At 49.8% G+C, this 17,800-nt stretch overlaps 8 protein-coding genes across 8 annotated transcripts; 3 read left to right on the forward strand and 5 right to left on the reverse strand.

The window, feature by feature from the left end:
• Positions 1-52: 52 nt before the first annotated feature.
• GGC1 (Mitochondrial GTP/GDP carrier protein 1) lies at positions 53-1,089 on the reverse strand (the record flags this gene model as incomplete). The annotated part of the gene is made up of 3 exons (XM_064853716.1): positions 53-814; positions 866-945; positions 1,002-1,089. 3 exons carry the CDS (start codon positions 1,087-1,089, stop codon positions 53-55), a joined length of 930 nt encoding a protein of 309 aa, XP_064700670.1.
• Positions 1,090-1,691: 602 nt separating this feature from the next.
• LTR84_010180 (uncharacterized protein) lies at positions 1,692-3,863 on the reverse strand (the record flags this gene model as incomplete). Its single annotated transcript, XM_064853717.1, has 3 exons — positions 1,692-1,733; positions 1,795-3,609; positions 3,699-3,863. 3 exons carry the CDS (start codon positions 3,861-3,863, stop codon positions 1,692-1,694), a joined length of 2,022 nt encoding a protein of 673 aa, XP_064700671.1.
• Positions 3,864-5,637: 1,774 nt separating this feature from the next.
• Positions 5,638-8,800, forward strand: LTR84_010181 (uncharacterized protein; the record flags this gene model as incomplete). The annotated part of the gene is made up of 2 exons (XM_064853718.1): positions 5,638-5,851; positions 5,934-8,800. 2 exons carry the CDS (start codon positions 5,638-5,640, stop codon positions 8,798-8,800), a joined length of 3,081 nt encoding a protein of 1,026 aa, XP_064700672.1.
• A 41-nt stretch (positions 8,801-8,841) lies between these two features.
• On the reverse strand, positions 8,842-9,834 carry LGA1 (L-threo-3-deoxy-hexylosonate aldolase; the record flags this gene model as incomplete). Its single annotated transcript, XM_064853719.1, has 1 exon — positions 8,842-9,834. The coding sequence occupies one exon, from the start codon at positions 9,832-9,834 to the stop codon at positions 8,842-8,844; it is 993 nt and encodes a 330-aa protein (XP_064700673.1).
• An 803-nt stretch (positions 9,835-10,637) lies between these two features.
• LTR84_010183 (uncharacterized protein) lies at positions 10,638-11,788 on the forward strand (the record flags this gene model as incomplete). The annotated part of the gene is made up of 2 exons (XM_064853720.1): positions 10,638-11,246; positions 11,306-11,788. The coding sequence occupies 2 exons, from the start codon at positions 10,638-10,640 to the stop codon at positions 11,786-11,788; spliced, it is 1,092 nt and encodes a 363-aa protein (XP_064700674.1).
• Positions 11,789-11,989: 201 nt separating this feature from the next.
• Positions 11,990-12,622, reverse strand: LTR84_010184 (uncharacterized protein; the record flags this gene model as incomplete). Its single annotated transcript, XM_064853721.1, has 3 exons — positions 11,990-12,112; positions 12,165-12,387; positions 12,459-12,622. The coding sequence occupies 3 exons, from the start codon at positions 12,620-12,622 to the stop codon at positions 11,990-11,992; spliced, it is 510 nt and encodes a 169-aa protein (XP_064700675.1).
• Positions 12,623-12,979: 357 nt separating this feature from the next.
• LTR84_010185 (uncharacterized protein) lies at positions 12,980-14,143 on the forward strand (the record flags this gene model as incomplete). The annotated part of the gene is made up of 1 exon (XM_064853722.1): positions 12,980-14,143. The coding sequence occupies one exon, from the start codon at positions 12,980-12,982 to the stop codon at positions 14,141-14,143; it is 1,164 nt and encodes a 387-aa protein (XP_064700676.1).
• A 1,817-nt stretch (positions 14,144-15,960) lies between these two features.
• Positions 15,961-17,016, reverse strand: LTR84_010186 (uncharacterized protein; the record flags this gene model as incomplete). Its single annotated transcript, XM_064853723.1, has 2 exons — positions 15,961-16,084; positions 16,244-17,016. The coding sequence occupies 2 exons, from the start codon at positions 17,014-17,016 to the stop codon at positions 15,961-15,963; spliced, it is 897 nt and encodes a 298-aa protein (XP_064700677.1).
• Between the last annotated feature and the right edge of the window lie 784 nt (positions 17,017-17,800).

Here is a 17,800-nt window from a genome sequence, read left to right on the forward strand (position 1 = left end):
GACGTATTGCTCGAGTGTGATAGTGTCTTTGAAACTGCGTCACTAAAATGGTTTACACCATAGTTCCAAATAAGGGAATCAAGGTCTGGGCCAACCAGAAGCTGAAGACGAGTTTGGGGCCAGTCATGAGCATCTTGGGCGTCAAGCCCTTAAAGAAACTGGTGATGCCTTCATTCTTCATCATGCTTGACACGATTCGGAAACCGGACTCGGGATTCTCAAAGTTGCGGTTCTGGATTCGAGTTTTGATAACGTCAAGGGGTGCGGAGACAATCAAACTGGCAGATGCACCAGCAACGGAAGCGACAAAGTTCTGACCCCAGGTCGCCTTGTTATAGTCTTCGAGTTTGAATAACTTTTCCTTGGCCCACGCAGAGCCACCGAAGAGGGCAAAAGAACCGGGTGCGTTCCTGGCAGCTGTCCAGCCGGCTCCACGGTAGAGGCCGAAGCCTTCATCGGCGACGATACGGAGGAAACCTCGGGATCGGAAGGCTTCAGGGTTTGTCTGCCGTTTGATTTTGAGGACATCGAGAGGTAGCAGGATGATCTCACCAATACCGATGAGGGAGCCGGCTGTTGCGTTCAAGATGGCTTTGCCGGTACCCTTGCCAAATGCCTTGTCGAAGTCCTGGCCGTGATGTTGAGTGAGGTAGTCACGGACAAAGGGTTGGCCTCCATATTTGTAGATTCTTTGCAAGACTTTATAACCGGCCGCATACCCTAGACCCGGGAAAAGGGATGTGAACTTTGTGGTGACGGGCGCAGAAGCATATTCTTTGAAGATGACTGTCTTGAGAACTTCAGCGTTGGCGACCTGAGTGACAAATTAGCCAGCGATAGTGTTGGGATGTCGACGGGGACCGACTTTAGTGGAATTGCTCATCAAACGCTTTGCGATTGTGTCGACGGGATGGAAAACAAGGAGCTCTGCGATGCCCGCCGAACCTGGTGGGGGAAGTCAGTCAATGGATGTTTTGTGAACCAGGGGACTCTAGAAGTACCTGCGCCCAAGAGTCGTGCGGTGCCAGATTCGCGCTTGAATTCTTTGCCCGATGAACCCAAAGCGGGTGCGAGTGCAGGAGGAGACATGATATGGAAGTAATTCTAATCTCGGTGGGATGACGGGAGGTGCTGATCGATGTGGTGTCCCTGATATCAGACTCGAACAACTTGAAGACAAAGGCTAGGGTGGGAAAAAAAAGAAGGATAACCCGTTCACCAAAACCGCAGTTGAGTCGGCAAGAACGACTTTCAAGCACCACCAAAAAAAAGCTCACGGGGAAAGAACCGTGGACAAGAAGAGCAACTATGCCGGACACTAAGGGGCCACTAGTGAGTCACTAAGAATTAATAACTTCCAAGTCGAATGCCAATGCAGAGCTTGTTCGATATTTGTGCAAGCATAGAGTCTCCTCGGCCTGCCGGTGTTAGAAATGTCGACTGAATATTTTGAGGGGCTTGAAGTAAAGGCTTTCATCAAAATCTTCATAGTCTGTTGGGGATTTCATCTTCAAGCCTTCTGATGCCATCCTTTTTTCTCGCTATGCAAACCTGGAATAATTCCGTCACTCAATGGCCCGGATAAGTGTCATGCCTGTCATCTCTATGCCATTCCAATTGATGCCCTAGATTGATTGTCATTCCAGTGTCGCCCAAGTATGCGCATACACTGCTCTTCTTTTCGCACAACATTATTCCACCTTGAGCCTGGATTTGGTGTTATTCATGTCTTGCTATTGGCAAGTCAGTCCAAGTAGTCCACAGCTAAGGATCAGGGCATCATCTTGGACCTACCTCTGCCTTTCGTTTCCCTAGGACCGAGTCCGGAGTGGTGGTTCGCCCAGATGGCCCCGGCGTCGATGCCCCGTCTTTGTCTCGGCCTTTGGTGACTTCGGCATAGCAACTGGCATGATAATATCGGCCTCTAACTTGAATGGCATCCTCCCAGATAAAGTCCTGCACTTCTTCGCTCCATTCACTTTTGAATGGTTCTTGGTCAATGGGACAAGGCAGCGATCGAATGATGGGGTCTGTTGGTGCCTTGACAAAGTCCACCTTTTTTTTCGCGTTCACTGGTGCTCCGTTTGCAACCGTCCCATTATTGTCTATTAGTCCCGCATCGTCTTCATACTCTTTGCTGCCAATCCAGTCTCTTTCATCGACGTACCAGCTCCGATTCTGACCTCTTTTCTCTGCTTCCAACATCCGTTCCTTCGTCTTGAAATGCCAGTCCAGATGTGCCGCCTTCTTCTCCCGACCAATTTCATCAGACGTGAATCTTCGACCACAAGTGCTACATTGATTAGGCCGTGCGTTGATGAATGTTTGCACCAGATGAGGTCGTGGGATTCTAATGGCGGCCGATGTGAAGGTCACTTCGATGCGAGCTTCACTGGCGAATGTGGCCAGCGATGACAAGGGGGGAGTAACTCCCTGAGGTGGTGTTGGAACAAAAGATAATAAACCCGATGCTCGGAGTTGTGCCAGCAGCGGATTGTCGGTCACGGCCCCCGGGACAGGCGAAGGGGTCATCCCAGACAACAGAGCGGTTGGACCACCCGAAGACTGCTGTGAGTAGAAACTGGATTGGGGTATTGTTTGATGCTGCGGTGGTTGATTGGCAGTCGCCCGCAGCAGCTCTGCAAGATTGGTGGTGTTGAAAATCGACGGCATTACTATAGGTGGTGGTTGTGTATGCTGAATCTGGGGCTGTGGGGTTGAGTACTGTTGCTGGAGGGACATCGGAGCCGCTGCTGAGTTTTGTCGAGCCGTTGCCAATTTGTCACTCATTTGCTGCATAATCGTGTTTCTGATGTTGACCAAGTCTTGCTCCGATGTGCTGCCACCATCCAAGATTTCCTTCAGGGTCTGCAGTGTGGTCAAATGCCGCTGTGCAGCTTGGTCCATCGGATGAGTCGCACACTCAATCTTGGCATCGGTAGTGAGGTCATCGATGTCGGCATGTAGCTTTTGTACATCCACGGAACTCGAAGAGTTTGCGTGGCCGGTCGATGGGACTGGGTACTGAGAAGTGGAAAGATTTCTGAACTGCGGTGCTGTTGTTGGTGGAGGTTGTTGAGGTGGTTGATAGTAGGGGTTCGGTTGCGATGGGTATGGTTGGGCATACGAATTCAATGGTGCTTGACTGTATGGCTGGCCTGACCCTATTGGGGTGACAGGGTGCGGTTGTGGGCTTCGAATATGGGTTGGCAAGGTCGGTGGATACTGCACAGCGGATTGAGGTGGCGTCGGGGTTTGGCGGTAGACTTGCTGCGCTGAAGCCACTCTTGCGGGGACGCCTTGGACAGGCGTTGCTTGATACCGAGGATTTGCAGCCGTGGCAGCACGAAACTTGTTCAAATTGTCGACAATGGTTTGTGTGCTCGAAATGGGAAAGACGGGGGTGGTTGACAGTGAGCCTGGGACCGGCTCTCGCCAGGTCTTGAGCATTTCTTCAAGCTTCCGACGAACATTGGTGTCCACCTGAGAATAGGCGTGCATGAAAGTCTGATGGAGGTTTCGGCCAAAGTAGACGGTGTATGGCGAGCCAACATTTTTGGCTATGGAATCCAGAACGTATAGAGCGGGTAGTTTTCTTGCCGGGGGGGCCTATGACAAGTCAGTTATCCATGATGACGAGAGACTCTAACCTCGCGAAGCGTAGATCAGGGAAGGGACTTGTGAAAATAGAGACGTACACGATTGATATGATTCTGAAGAACACGGGAGATGGCTTCAGCATGCTCAGTGTTCTCCTTTGCGATCAGGGTCAGATTTGATATCTGATATCTGTCATTGGTCATCAGATCCTCCAAGGAACCCTTGTAGTCCTCGGCGACTTCATCAGATGGAAGACCAGACATGATGAGAAGAGAGAAGCCCGGCTTGAGATGCAGTGGCTTCGGTCAAAGTGGGTCGCAAAGGAAGAATGAGAAAACAGTAATTTGAAAATGAGTCAAGACTTGGAGGTGATCTTGGACTCGAAAAGGCTGGTCAAATGGGCAGTCGAGACAGAGACCAAGAGGTTTTCAATTTCTCGGTTCATGCGAGACTTTGACACAAAACGTAGGGACACAAGGCGAGGGTGCCTTTTGAGCCTTGCGATGGATGAGGTGCCAGTGCAGTGGCTGTGACAGACAACGAAAAGAAGAATGTCGTGGTATCTTTTGCTATCTAACTTGGAAGTCCGAGCAGCTGTTCTTTTTCTTCTTGTTTTGGATCTTGATCTTCAGGCCTCTAGATGGCCAGGACCATCCCAACCCTCCTCGCCTTTTCGAGTGCTCAAGTCATATATAAAACAGCCAAAATATTCACTGAGGTGTTTGACACCCACCGCGCTCGACGGATCAAGGAGGGCGGCTTAGGCTCAAGGGTCGGAAGGGCGTACCAATCACAAAGTCCTCAGAGTCAACAGAGGTGAGCGTGTGGAGGGGTTCAAGTAGATGGTAAGAACAAGAGTGAATGTTTAAAAGGTACAAGTTGTGAACTGCGAGTGGTCAGGAATGTGAGAATCATGAAGAACTGTGAACTCGATGACAGGCCGCAGTCCGACGGAGCCGTCGAAACACGAGTCACGTGCTGGCCTCACGTGCCTGATGGTCGATTTCGACTTATGTCGGTCCATGTATTTCCAGATCTGGACAGAATTCAATATTTATTGCTGGACCATGAATTATCCGTTTTAGCAAAGGATGAGGATCCCTCGAATTCAAGTTGACCCGACCCAGCACTGGATACCTACCTACCTAGGTGCTTAGGTACCTAGGTAGATAGCAGGTGCTTCCCACCCGTCCCGCGTCCAAGTATTTTACCCCAGGCTTGTCCGGGTGAGGCAATGCAAAAAAGGCAATGGGGGTCGGATTGGGTAGTCGTTAGTAGTCTGACTACCGTCCTTCCACCCCGGTCTTCTACCAGGTTGTCCTGTACAAGAATCAATTAAAGGATAAACGCTTGCTTCTGTTCAAACACAAGACTTGAACCTCATTTGCTCAATTATTACCTACCTAGGTACTTGTGAGGATCTTGTTCATGTCATGCCGCCGCCAAGGACTTCTCCCACCTAAGCTCCAAGAAGCAAGTTGGGGGCACTCATGGGCCTAGCTAAGGTACGGGGTAGGTATCCATACTCACTCCGTATTCTTCTCAGTCCGAACAAACCCAAACTCAAACCCTGTGGCTCCAGCACCACCTTTCTGCTGCTCCTCCCCACAGAATTTCTCTCAAGTACATTGCATGATCTCAGAATTGAATTCGCCCTCGATCCGGGGATGCAGCCCCGGTCTCTCACCTCCATTCCTCATCTAGACATCAACCCGTTCGTCCTGCAGGGTTCAACATCAAGGTATCGGCCTTTGCAAGCGCTTCAACCTTGCCCATCTCAAGTACTCGAAACCACATGGTTCTCTTTTACCCCACAAATTCACACCACCACCACCAACATCCATCAGCAGGACCGAGCTTCCTCTGACCTAGAGTCACAACTCATGTTATCTTATTTCCTGGTCGACAAGTCTACATCTCTCGATTGATGCTATGGACCTCATTGTGGCTCCATCTCCACTGCAACACCCATCGTCCATCATCTAGCAATGGTTGTTGACAATTTCTGCATCGAGCTCCCACGCCAAAAATAAAATCATGCAACACGAAAACTCCAAGAATCTTCAAGGTTTAGTCCATACCTTCGCCGCAAATCCCTCCCTCGAAAATCGCACAAGCACCAACGGCAAGACCGAAAGGAAATCAAAACGACGTCACCGAGGGGGCAACGGGAAGCGTTTTCGTTGCGGCCACGAAGACTGTGGCAAGACTTACTCCCGTGCTGAACACCTTCAAAGGCATCAGTTAAATCGTAAGCCGCCCGTGTCCCACCCCTGGTCGATGGCTGCCTCACCGGTCCCTGCCCAAAGAGACACAATTTAACCTTCGTTCAGATGATCCCAAGGAGATATTTTACTGTGGCACACCCGGCTGCAATCTATCCTTTGTCCGGAAGGATTTGTGTGATCGTCACAGAAAGCGTCACAATCAGCAATTCTTGGACCAGCAGCCTGTAGATCCAGATGGCGATCAGCCCTTCGAAGTTGACGGTAGTGACTCCGGCAGCAGCACAGATGAGAGCAGCACTCCCATCAGCCGCCCGGATGTGATCCAACCAGTCTCGGGTGGAGATGAGGGTAAAAAGCGAACGCTAATGAATGAACACGACTCTTCGCGCTACCAATCTCTTCGAAACCGCTTCTCAGGCTTTTCACATGACGCAGATTCCCCAGTCCCGAATCGCGACCCTGTAACACCACAAAGACCGGAAAGCGCATTTCATTCCGAAGTCTCCACCAACAATGAGGAATTACAGAGAGCTGTAGCAGATGCCAATGAATATCTGGCCCAGCCTGATCCTATCCAGACTTTCCCTCAGCTGTCACGCTACCAAAGTAATGTCTCAGCTGATATGCTCATATCAAATGTCGAGCACAACGCGTCTGATCCCAATCAAGTTTCCCCTTATGGCAGCCGAAACGATTTTCCCGCAACCCTGCCCAGACATCATTCTGTTTCCACCCACGCCGAGACTTTTGAGATAGGATCGCCCACCATGCTTCGACAGGTTCCAATTTCCACAGCATTTGGCTCTGGTTTCAATAACTTCGAGATACCATTCTCCACCTCGAGACTAGAGGATCAGAATTTTGGCATCTCACCATCTGCTGGTACAGATGAATTCACTTCGTGGCTCTTTGATCAGAATGGAGGTGTCTACAATGGCCAGTCCAGTGGGGAAGTCGCCTTCTCCAACATTTACCAACCAAACGTCTTTGGTCAAGTGTATTCGAATCATTTCTCCACCCCCGAGATCGAGATCCCCTTCACAAATACCTTGAGTCAATCACTGGCTCCTAGTCAACCACCTGAGCCGCTTGCTACGACAGAGACCTCATTACTCTCTAGCTGGAAGCGGCAAAATCTCTTGGAGATCCTGCAACAACGATTCTCTGGAAGTGGCAGCTCTGGTTTCTATGATCGATCTATCAAACAACAAATCTTCGAAGGCAATGTCGATGACAATGAACACGTTCTGAGTATGTCTTCACTCAACCGCTTCATTGAGAACTACTGGAAGAACTTCCACGATCAATTCCCCATCTTACACCAGCCATCTTTCCTTCCAAGCTTTGTACATGAATACCTCCTCCTCGCGGTAGTAGTTATGGGAGCTTCTCTACTGAACCGTTACGAATATGGTCCAGATTTTGCCGATAGAGCCGCCCAGTTGGCAAACTTCATCGCTTGGAATCTTCGTTGGCAAGTCTTCACGGATCCGGACTCGTGTCCGCCCGCGAAGCTCTGGGTATTGCAGACCCTCGCTATTTTGGAAGTCTACGAGAAAACAAATTCGACCAGAGCACTCCATGAACGTGCCCATGTTCATTTCGCCGCGACGCTAACGTTGATGCGAAGGGGCAGCGCCTTGGTAGGTGATTCCACTCAGCCGGCGTTAAGGATGGGCATCTCGGGTGAAGCAAGTCATGGTCTCCTGAGAGGTGAAGAGTCACCGCCTCTAGCTGAGAAGTGGTGGACGCAATGGATCGCTCAAGAAGCAACTCGTCGAGCCGCTTTTGGTGCGTTCCTATTGGACTCTATGCACGCCATTATGTTTGGACACGCAGCTACTATGGTTATTCACGAAATTCAACTTCCACTTCCGTGTGATGATACTCTGTGGTCTGCCCCAACTTCCTCGGAAGTTGGTCGCATTGAGTTTAGTCTTTACACGAATGGCATCAAGCCTACGACATTTCTGACAGGCTTAAAACGCACACTGAGCTGCAGGCGTGTCAGGACCAACCCCTTTGGGCGGATTTTACTGATTGCCGGGCTGTTATCAGTATCTTGGCATATGCATCAGAGAGACTTGTACGGTAAGAGCCTTGACAAGGATAATATGGGAGTCCCAGAAGGATGGAAAGCACAGCTTGTCAAAGCTCTTGAATGGTGGAAGAAAGATTTCGACGAAAGCCTTGCGTATATGAGGAGGTCGGGCATCGATGTCCACAAAACAGGGTTCACGCAGGAACACATACGCACGTCTGACTCTTTCGCTTCAGTCTTGTACCACCTTGGTCACATCGGAGTCCAAGTCGACATGCCTGATTTATGCATTCTAGCAGGTGCGAAGACCTTACTTGGACGAGTGATCACAGTGTCTGATCGCGAACGTGTGCACATCAGGATGAAAGCCTGGGCAACCTCCGCAGCAGCAAGACATGCAGTTCACTATAGTGTTCGCTTCATCTGCTCTATTCTCTTGCAAGATGTGAAGAGTAGGAGACCGGACCACAAACACGAGATTTCACGATTTGAGAACATGGATGGCCACTCCATCTATAACTATAGCGCCGCCGCCGATTTCCTGCTACCTAGGCCATGGGTGCTGTATTTTTCCACCCTTGTGGTCTGGGCATATGGATTCTTGTTAGAGGGACAATTGAGACCGTTTCCCGATAACTTACAGTACCCGCCAATCAGACCAAGTCAGGAAATAACCCTTGAGCCACCACAATCGCCTCAGACTGATCCATTGAAAGAGAGGGAACAAGATGCGAAAGCATATCTCAAGACAATGACGAGATTTGAATCTCCTGCCACTCTGGAGAAGTTGTCAATGGGACGCAACAAACTCATTGGCCTGATAAGCGTTGTGTCAAAGGTCCTGGAAGGTTCGAAGTGGGAACTGTTGAACGAGGCACGCGATCGGCTCCGTGGAGCTGCAGAGTGTTTGAGGCCCACGCCCCCGACTTAGAAATTATGTCTATGGCTTGTCATCTCACCGCAACTACCGATTCACGATACTGGATATTTATCTGGAAGACTTGACTCTACCTGCATGAGTTCTTGGATGCCAACATTGATCGTCTTTGCCTCCCCTTCATCCACTCGTCTCAGGGGTTGGCGAGCGTATCCTCCGTATCCAAAATGGCTTTGAAGGGCTGCCTTGGTGCCTGGTACAGCACTTTTGGTGAGCACCCAGTCTCCAGTGCTGAGAATCTTCTGCAATGCTGTCGAGTCGTCGACTTTTCCTTGAGCCCAGAGATCCCACACCTTAACACAGGTCTTGGGGAACACATTGGCACCTCCAGCAATCACGCCGCTTCCTCCAGACAGCAATGTCTGTGCTGTGAAGTCAGCCATCCCACCAAATGCCATATACCCGCTGCCTTCGTAGCCTGCCGTCTTGGCTTCCGTCGCTCGTGCCACCCGCATGAGTTTTCCAGTGTTGCCACAGGTGAATTTGGTCCCGACGATGTTGGGATGTTTCGCAAGGCGGATCAAGAAATCGGAATCCATATCAATCCCTGCCACGGCACCGGGATAATTGTACAGGATGATTGGCAATGGACTCGAGTCGGCAACTGCAAGGAAGTATTGCTCCAGACGATCTTCATCCATGGCGGTTCGATAATAACTGGGTGCGACCAGCAGTACATAGTCTCCTTTTGCTTGAGCGGCTAGTTTGATGTTTTCGATTGTGCCTTTGACGCTCTGATCGCTTGCACCAACGATAATTGGCAGATCTGCGAAACCTGCGGCGTCGAGGGCTAGTCGTGTTTGTAAAGTGACAGTGAAACGTTCATCATTGGAAAGGTGGACTGCTTCGCCGTTGGAACCCAGAGTCACAAGCCCGGCAAGCCCAGCGCGGGCAAGCCGCACAGCATGCTCGCGTACCTTGGGTATATCCAATTCCTCAGTCTCGGGGTCAAAAAATGTCAGTGTTGGACAGTAAATTCCATCTTGAAGGCCTTTCCTTGTCCTCCTCGGACTTCCGACAGAGCCCATGGCGTTCTCAAAAAGGAAGAATTACGCTACCAACAATAAAAACTTGATGGCAATCTTAATGAAATGACTACCGTCTCAACGACATTGGAAAAGTAGGCATGGACGCTACTTTATAACGGGTCCTGTATTCCATGTCATGTTTCCAGGAACGGGAGTCTAGATGCAGTCTCTCCTCCCCCATGCCTCGATCTTGTGGTTTGTTGCACATTTTGCACTGAGGCCAGAGAGATGCAGATTCCTTGGAAGGCATGCCCCTCAACGATGCGAAATGGCAGTCGAAGAAACATCTCGGCAATTCCACATTGGGGACCAATTTAGTTGCTCGCGATTCCCTGATCGGGAGGTGGGGGTTGCAATGGGGGTTCAGCACAGCTCGACCTCCACGAAAACTTGCCCGAGAGTATCAACAAGGCTTGCTTGCCAAATGCCCGCTAGCCTACAGAGACACCGGCGTTCTGATCGCCATGTCGCTTTGCGCCCAAACGGCGATACCCGGCCCACGACTTATCCCGTTCTGTAGGATTGTGTTGTGTCCACCTCCACAGCACGTTCCGTCGAAGAAAAATGATGTGGAGTAAGTAGTAAGCGACACCTAAACGCGATTGGGCTGATGGTTGCAGCGCGTAAAAGGCCACACTCACACGGTTAAAAAAGTCCTTCATAGCCGAACGGACGTCTCAACTTGCGTAGATAGTCCGTCGACCCTGAGATTGAGGCTGCCTCTTTTCCAAGGAGGATAGTGAACCTGAGAACCACAGAGAATATACTTCCAGTACGCTGTTCATAACTCTTTCAGCAAGAAAATGCCTTATCCTGAGGAAGCCGAGGGGTTCCAGATCGACAGCGCGGAGACATGGACGGATTTCCACAAACGCCACTTCAAACTAAAACCGTTTGACGACTACGATGTCGATGTCAAGATCATAGCTTGTGGCGTCTGTGGCTCCGATGTCCACACAATCTCTGGAGGATGGGGAGCCCAGCACTTCCCCCTGGCAGTTGGCCATGAGATTCTGGGTATTGCCGTCCGCGTGGGCCCGAAGGTGACCTTGATCAAGGAAGGACAGCGTGTCGGTGTCGGTGCACAGTCATTCTCCTGCGGCGAGTGCAAGCAATGTAAGAATGAAAATGAGACTTATTGTCCGGTCATCATGATCGATACTTATGGCAGCCAATGGCCCGAGAAGTACGGCGGGGTTGTCTCTCAGGGTGGATATTCTAGCCATGTCAGAACGAACGAGCGATGGGTGTTCCCGATCCCAGAAGGGCTGGACACCAACCTTGCCGCTCCCATGCTATGTGCGGGTCTTACGGCATATAGTCCGCTGGTGAGAAATGGAGCCGGACCGGGTAAGAAAGTCGGAATCATCGGTCTTGGAGGGATTGGACATTTTGGGATCTTATTCGCAAAGGTATGCATTGGAGAATAGGCAGATTTATTGTTGAGGAGACTGACATCATGTCCATCTAGGCCCTCGGAGCGGAGGTATGGGCGATAAGCCGATCGCGAGCAAAGGAAGAAGATGCAAGGAAACTGGGTGCAGATGGGTTCATTGCAACCGACGAGACCGACTGGGAGAAGGCACATACATTCTCGTTCGACCTCATCGTGAATTGTGCCAACTCCTCCAAAGGCTTTGACCTGGCCAAGTATTTGAGTCTAATGGATGTGCATGCTCCTTTTGTCAGTGTCGGGCTTCCCGAGGAAGCTGGCCAGGAGATCAAAGCCCAAAATTTGTTGGCCAACGGTGTTTTGATTGGCGCCAGTCATTTGGGAAGTAGAAGGGAGATGCTGGAGATGCTGCAACTCGCAGCAGACAAGGGAATCAAAAGCTGGGTGGAGGAGATTCAAATCGGAGAAGAGGGCCTTAAGGAAGCGGTCACAAGGCTCAAGAAGAATGACATCAAATATCGTTTCACGTTGACTGGTTACGATAAGGTGTTTGGGGCATAGCAGAGATATATTTTCGATTGAATCTTTGTGAAACAAGCCAGGATAGTGTTCTTTGCCATCAATGTATAATCTGTCACAAGAGACAGTATCTCAATCACGAGATCATGCACATATCATATCCTTATGGAGCTTTCAGGGTTGAAGACGGTTCACTCTACCCGACCGGCTTGGACATGCCTGCCCCAATGTTAGCCATCGAGACTATTTCGTTCCGACAGTAGTCGTCTCCTTGGTCTCTCCTGGTTCAGATCGCTCAGACCTCTCTGGAAATTTCTTGACAACGTGATCGATTGCATATTCGTATCCCGAAGCTCCACAGCCAACCTATGGTAAGTGAGATTGGCGTGTGACATGAAAAGCGAACCAGGCCACTCACAATTATAGCTTTTGCCTTGTCCGAGAAGTAGGAGTGATGCCTCCATTCCTCTCGAGCATGGATATTGGACACATGCAGTTCGATGAAAGGGATTGACACCCCAAGCAATGCATCGCGAATTGCCACAGAGGTATGCGTCCATCCACCGGGATTGATCACTATGCCATCAGTGCCATCCGTTCGGGCTTCTTGGATGCGGTCGACGCAAGCTCCTTCCCAATTGCTGGCGACGAATATCGTCAGAAAAGACAGGCAAACAAACGCTGTAAGGTCACTATTTGAGTATCCGCTTACGTCTGGAAGAAATCAACTTCGGCATCTAGCTGTTGTCCGAGCTTGACGCTGTTGTTCTCCACATCCTTTAAAGTCTCGTGGCCGTAGATATGCGGTTCACGGAGGCCCAGGAGATTCAGGTTGGGTCCGTTGATCACAAGAACCGTTTTCTTGCCTCCCCGCATTATTGATGAGATGCTGCTTTGAGTCGATTGTTTGAGAGAGTCGGCTTGGAATGAGTGCAGGGAGCATTGCCTATTGCCACGATTGACTCGCTACTACACCTCGTTCTCAAAAGGCGGGGTGTTGAGTCGAACCTGACTTCGGATTACGCTCCTGCTTTGCCCCTCACGAGACGCTTTGAAAGTGCGGAGAAGGACAATGTTACCATAAAGTGATGTGGTAGACAGGTCTTCCCGATCCTGTTAAGAAGCCGCTTTTGATGAAAGCATGAAATCTCCTCGTATAATTTTCACAGGAGCGAGTGCTCGTTATCATTATATGGCCTGATAGTGGACCACCACACAGTGGAATTGTGCACCATGACCTCCAAAAAAGAACGTAAGATAGGCATCATCATGAATGGTGTAACTGGCCGGATGGGAACGAATCAACATCTGATTCGCTCAATCTGTGCGATACGTTCACAGGGCGGCCTCAGGCTTCATGATGGGACTGTTGTAATCCTTGAGCCCGTTCTGGTAGGGAGAAATTTGGAAAAGCTTCAGCAGCTAGCTGATGCGCAAGGATTGGAACGAGTGTCAACCGATCTTGATTCAGAACTACAAAATAGCGACAACCTCATTTACTTCGATGCCCAAACAACTGGGAGGAGAGCGGAGGCGGTGAAAAAGGCGCTGGCCGCTGGTAAGCATGTATATTGTGAGAAGCCCATCGCCGTCTCAGCAGAAGAAGCATATGACTTATATCATGTGGCGAAAGAGTCCGGGCTTAAGCATGGGGTGGTCCAAGACAAGCTGTTCCTTCCTGGCTTGTTGAAATTGAGGGGACTCATCGATAGTGGCTTCTTTGGGCGTATTCTCTCTGTGCGAGGAGAGTTCGGGTACTGGGTGTTCTCAGGACTTGGGCCTGCGGCACCACAACGGCCGAGCTGGAACTTTCGTGCAGAGGACGATGGAGGCATCATCAGCGATATGCTTTGCCACTGGGAATATGTGATAAGCAACCTCTTTGGCGCAATAAAATCGGTGTCTTGTCTAGGGGCGACACATGTCACCGAACGAGTGGATGAGCAAGGGAACAAATATCAGTGTACGGCTGATGACTCGGCGTACGCCACATTCGAATTGAAGAACGGAGTCATTGTTCACTTCAACTCATCCTGGGCAGTGCGGGTGAAACGAGATGATCTGTTGACCATTCAAGTCGATGGTATGAATGGGTCTGCAGTGGCAGGACTAAGAGATTGTGTTGTGCAAGCTGATAGCGTGACACCACGGCCCGTATGGAATCCTGACATCGAGAGTAAGATCAAATATCAAGATGCTTGGACCAAAATCCCGGACTATGAGGTTTTCGATAATGCGTTCAAGGTCCAGTGGGAACAATTCTTGCTGCATGTACTGGAAGATGGCCCATGGCAGCATGATCTATTGCAAGGAGCCAAAGGTGTTTCATTGACTGAGAAGGCTATTGAGAGCTGGAAACAACGGCGATGGATTGACGTACCCGAGTTGCTTGTATGATGACTGCTTTATAAAGTAACTACGTGGGACGGTGCTAATAGGAGAAATTTCAATCAAGTTGCTGCCTCTGTTTTGAATACTGACTGGCATGCACCCTGACCTCGATGGGACAGATCTGAGCGTCAGTCGGGAGTTGAGAGCCATCTTCATACTGAGCTATCAGAATCATTGATGAGATATCCGGGCATAATTACTAGTATTTTATCTTTAAGCACACACTCTAAAAACGCTTCTCAGTCACAGCTGATATTCGTATCTGTCAGCCGGCCATGAATCATTGTAATGCGCTCATCACATCAGGGGAATTGCCCAATAGATGAGATTTACCGGATAAGAGTCCGACAAGACCGTAATAACCGAGTCCATTGGTTCATGCAATTAAGCGCCAGGATTCGAAGACGATGGCTATCCGGACAAAGCAAGCACCATTATCTGTATTTTGGCATAGATTTTCTACGCAAGGCTGCAGTCCCTTTTATCACTCTTCTTTCGTTCCATTTTCTCTTCCCCCTTTACCGTCCCAAATTTTTCTGACAAGACTGGTTGACCTCTGGCTGAAGAATAAGTCTTTCAAAATATGCTTTCCGCTCCTAGGCTCGAAGGACAAAATCTACAAAATGAACGGGCTCAGGAGCCTCGATCCTACCTTGGTCTCGCGGCTCCCATAGTGCCGAATCACTTGCTTTTCATGGGACCTAGATGTACCAAACGGAAATTGGGCCATTGCAATAGAAGCCCAAGCTACTTAGTAATTACGGGGTCCCCAAATTACATACTCGATTTTTGCGAAAAGTGGAAAACCGAGAATGTCAAATCCTTCACACCGAGCGATCAGCGTTGACATATTTCCTACAGTCTTGTGAAAAGTATCTCAAGGTTACAATGTGGAACGAAGATTCTCGCTCTTGGTACAAGAATAATTCGTCGTCAGGGCGTGCATCAGCAATGTGGCCTACCAGTACTCCACACTCCATCGAGGCACTGAAAGAGCCGCTCTTTGAAGATTGGCATGTAGGTTTAAGAACCTCCGACTTTGGTGTTTACGTGATCACATCCGCTAACTACTCTCTCTCTCTCTCTCTCTCTCCCCCTCAATGGAAATAGATGGGCATTCCTTGGGAATGCATTCTCCAGTTGAAGCAGAACCTAAGTCGGACCTTGGGTACTATGTCCGTACCTACGATGACAGTATATATGCAGGCAAGAGAAAGCGACACGAGGTTCTCACCCATACAGGGTTCATTGAGAGGAAAACATTCGAGGAGGCGTAAGGTGGCGCGCTCTACGACCGGCTATTCTGTGCATTACTTTCACGGTTTTTCACAGGTGTCTTCCACACTTTGCGGCCCCAGGATCTCCTGGGCCTCCTTAGTAAAGACTCCCGGCTCACCAACCATGGCATCCAGGTCATTGGTCATAGCATATACTGATGTTGCTCATTGAGTTCTTGGGCGAACTGCTTTCACCGTGATCCGGGTGGTCTCTTGGACAGTAATACTGGTGTAAACACCATCATGGCCCGTGGCTATTGTCCATGTGTTTACAAAGTGGGGAAAAGTCATGGCGGCTGTGTATACAACTGCATACTTGCCCAGGAGTGGCACTCTAGGGAGCGCCAGAATGGTACGGACGTAGGTCCCGGTGTGCTCGGACACAAACCCAGCAACGGGCAGCAGAGTGTTTGAAGGACAAGGCTGCATCAAAATGTACTGCCAGAGTCTCCCTGTATTTTGTGTCAGACAGTGCTTCAGTCATGGGACTACATGTCGGGATCTCACAAATGTAATTGGTGTCAAGCATCGAACTTGCTGAGGTTGTCAGCATAAAACGATACCCATAAAAAAGAACGTGGTCTTCGCAGCGAGCTCTGGAAGGGCACCCTCGATGTAGTTGTCAATCTCAGCTTTGCCCTGGATTTCGAGATACCAATTTGAGGCACATCTAAGCAATTGTTGTTGGTTAATATGTTGAAGTACAGAACCGAAAAGCTGCAGATAATTATTTGCTTATAGAGATGCGCTCGATAAAGCATAGGTATTGATTGTAGGTAGAGACTTATCACAGTTCGAAACCACATGCTTATCCACCTACAGCACCAACCTTCCACCGTTTGTGCTAATAATGGCTCCAGACAGATTGGCATCTCGCATGGAATACAGATACGCTTCGGCGATATCTTCAACCGCACCCACTCTACCTGTAGTAGTAGCCCGAGCCAAAGATTCCATCGTTTCAGACCGAGTTGCATCGTCTAGAACATCCCACATCTCCGTGTTCGCGGCTCCAGGACTGACCAAATTCACTCGAATGGGTTTCAGATCGAGAGCGAGACTGCGAGTCATCCCATGAAGGCCAGCCAAATAGGAGCATGCCACTGGCCATCCTGGAATAGGTCTTTCACCTGATACACCTGTAGTGAGAGTAATGGAGCTCTCGGGTCTGGTAGCAATACTTTCGCGTCCATAAGCCGCGACCAACAATGGTGCGAAGAACCGCACCATTCCTGCGTTTTTGATGAATTGCATATCAAGATCGGAGTTGTCTCTTGTAGGTGGTGCATCGCCAGCAGTAAAAACAAGATGGTCGAGGGTGCCGATTGCGGCAAACAGGGTTTTGATATTAGCGTCGATTGTAGACTCGTTGCTTAGGTCGCAGGCGTGACCTTTGATCTCGGTGGTGGCATCGGGGTAAGACTGCCGGAGTCGAGAGATGGCTTCCGTCACTCTTTTCTCGGAAGAAGATGCAATGCTGAGATGGGCAACTCCCCATTCCATACACCCTTCAGCGACACCGAATCCAAACCCCGAGCTGCCACCGATGATCAGCACCCGTGTGCCTTCGAGCTTTTGTCGAAACTTGAGACGGGAAGCCATGGTCTCCAAGCAACAGTATATTGTAGTTTTCTTAGGCAGTAACGGCGGGGACAATTTTATCGACGAGCATACCTGATTCGAGCGAGCTCAGGACTTCGAAGTCGCGAGGGTCGCGAGCCTTCTCTCGGTTGAATATTTCTATTGTTCTGAAAGCGTGGCTGATTGAATCTGAGTATGAGATCGACCCAATATCGTCCTATTTGTCAGCTGTGAAAGACTCATTATTCATCCGCAAGGAGGTGAGCAACTGAGTATCTTGTAAGTAGGTGCGTGCTTGTACCTGGCCGGCAAATCCGGTTGTTTCGGCTGTTGTGCGAAGAGGGCGGCATAAGAAGTGAGCAGTACGAAGCGATACACATGTCCTCAAGTCGCAAAGCTCAACCTTTCAGTCTTAGAACTTCACTGACGAAGCCAGTAGCTTTGATGCACCACGACTTGGGTTGGAAACACCAACTCGCAATTGACGTGGGCCACATAGCTAGATCACGTAGACATGTCAGTCTTACTCTGTGGGTGTGACTAGTCAGTTGGTGTAGGTGACATGTAGTATTCAAGTTGCCAAATGCTGGGTATTGCTAGAATCTATGCTCGACCGTAATCCCATGGACCCCCTCCGGTGGACGGAAAATGGTTAATCCTAGCCTTAATGGTGATCCAATAGCACGGCGCGGAAAAAGGATGGGCCGTGGTTGAAATTAAAAGGCAGCCGCATTTCCTGTCATCACCAGACGTCCGTCAAAGCCATAGTTATCTCAACGAACTACACTCCCTTTCTTGTTCTCCA

The sequence above is a fragment of the Exophiala bonariae genome, assembly GCF_035927105.1.
Source record: "Exophiala bonariae strain CCFEE 5792 chromosome Unknown scaffold_40, whole genome shotgun sequence".
Classification (NCBI taxonomy): Eukaryota; Fungi; Ascomycota; class Eurotiomycetes; order Chaetothyriales; family Herpotrichiellaceae; genus Exophiala; species Exophiala bonariae.